This window comes from Limulus polyphemus, unplaced genomic scaffold, assembly GCF_000517525.1.
Source record: "Limulus polyphemus unplaced genomic scaffold, Limulus_polyphemus-2.1.2 Scaffold17716, whole genome shotgun sequence".
Lineage (NCBI taxonomy): Eukaryota > Metazoa > Arthropoda > Merostomata > Xiphosura > Limulidae > Limulus > Limulus polyphemus.
The window spans coordinates 1-1891 of NW_013683326.1; the positions used below are offsets into that span (position 1 = coordinate 1).

The window sequence follows — 1891 nt, forward strand, 5'->3', positions numbered from 1 at the left end:
TATGAAGTTGAGGTGCATAGTTTTAGAAGTACGATAAAGAAATAAAAATACCTAGACTTACTTATAGAAGTTGGATTTATATCAGTTGTTAAAGTTTGGTAACTAAGTCTAGTCAGCACGATGAAACGGGATTTTATTTAATGTCTAAACCCAACAAATGCTTACCATTCTATTATGTTTTTGGGTTATAATCCCATGTTCTAAGCAGAAAAGAAAATATTAGTTGGGGGGTTAAAAATCATCAAGAGAATGTACACATAATATTTTCAACATTCATCCAATTAAGTAACAACAACTGGTATTACTTGCTCAGTATTTACGTTCATTCACAAACATTATATTCATCACAAAAGATGAAAGTACACCACCTGTTCCGGACTGAGTGAAAAAGGTCCAAACTTCACTGCATTTGGACTTGGTTGATCCGAGGTTCTTTCGTACCACATGGCATTCACTAACATCGATAAATACAGCAATGCCATGCAGCTGGAAACTCGCTGGACTCTGGTGAACCGACTGCGTGGAGGACGAGTAAAAACCGAAAACCACAAGTGACCATCAGTCAAGTTTTTCTGGGAGGTTGTCGAGAAAAGGTGAGAGAATTCTGACAACTGAGCTTTTCCAGCCACAGGAAGTAGACGATCAACCTGAAAGAAACACATTTAATAACTAGTTTTATCTTTAGCAAGTTTTATGAAACATATGGAAAGTTTTCACAGCAATGACAATTCATTTACTTCTGTGTAATACTGAAAAACGACCTTAAGTTATTATTTTAGATTTTCTTTGCTACAATACACTAACAAGAAAAGCCCTTACTTAACACTTTCAATTACTAACAAAGAAACTTTGTCACACACAACATTTCCAGTACCCGATGATAATAAAAGCTTGTGGACATACAACATTTCCAGTACCTGATGATTAATAAAAGCTTGTGGACATACAACATTTCCAGTACCCGATGATAATAAAAGCTTGTGGACACACAACATTTCCAGTACCTGATGATAATAAAAGCTTGTGGACACACAACATTTCCAGTACCCGATGATAATAAAAAGCTTGTGGACATACAACATTTCCAGTACCTATTCAAGCAGTATTTTCTAAAAGGCGGTTTCCTAGTCCAACTCAATTTTTCAGATAAATTATATTTTTGTGAGTTTGGTCTTTTGACTGAACTTAATTATTTATTGTTTCTTTCAATTGATAATAAAATAGTTGTTGAACATTAAACAGATTTAATTTACTAAAATATATACTTTTTATACATGTTTTTTTACCATTCCATCATCCTCTTCAACAGCAAACCAACGATTAGACACAAATTCAAATTTGTGACCAGTTTGAACATCTCGAAATACAACGTATTTCAGGAACCACGACTTCCACTTCCCCTTTCCCGAGTTGTCATGCCAGATGCGTATGAAGTTTAGTTGACCGAGACTCCTATAATAAATATAATAATTACATCAATATAACGATAGAAACATCTACGTATGTATATACAAGTTCCATAAAATAAAGAGAATTTATTTCAAACGAAACAGTACCTGGGGACGGCCATGACAAACACGTCCACTCCATTACGACGCAATATTGACCTCTTGGGATCATCCAAAGTTCTTACTTCTGTCTCATCATCATCGCCAGAAACAATAAACTGTACCTATGTACAGGAAAGTTAGAAAACAACTTATCATAGATATCAGTAGTATTCTACTTATCATCAGCATGAACACAAAACTTGTTACTGAATGTTCTGTCATCCTGACAAGTGTAAAGATATAACAACCATTTTAACATGGTGAAGAAAACAACGTGTTAAAATATCAGAAATACTTTAGCAAGAAAGGTGGTCATGAGTGTTTGGTGCATCATTTGTTTT

At 34.4% G+C, this 1891-nt stretch overlaps 1 protein-coding gene across 1 annotated transcript; it reads right to left on the reverse strand.

Moving 5' to 3' along the window:
• Positions 1-344: 344 nt before the first annotated feature.
• LOC111084348 (polycystic kidney disease protein 1-like 3) lies at positions 345-1672 on the reverse strand (the record flags this gene model as incomplete). Its single annotated transcript, XM_022381087.1, has 3 exons — positions 345-647; positions 1287-1452; positions 1557-1672. Coding segments are annotated over 3 exons (585 nt in total), but the record flags the coding sequence as incomplete, so codon positions are not given.
• Positions 1673-1891: the final 219 nt, after the last annotated feature.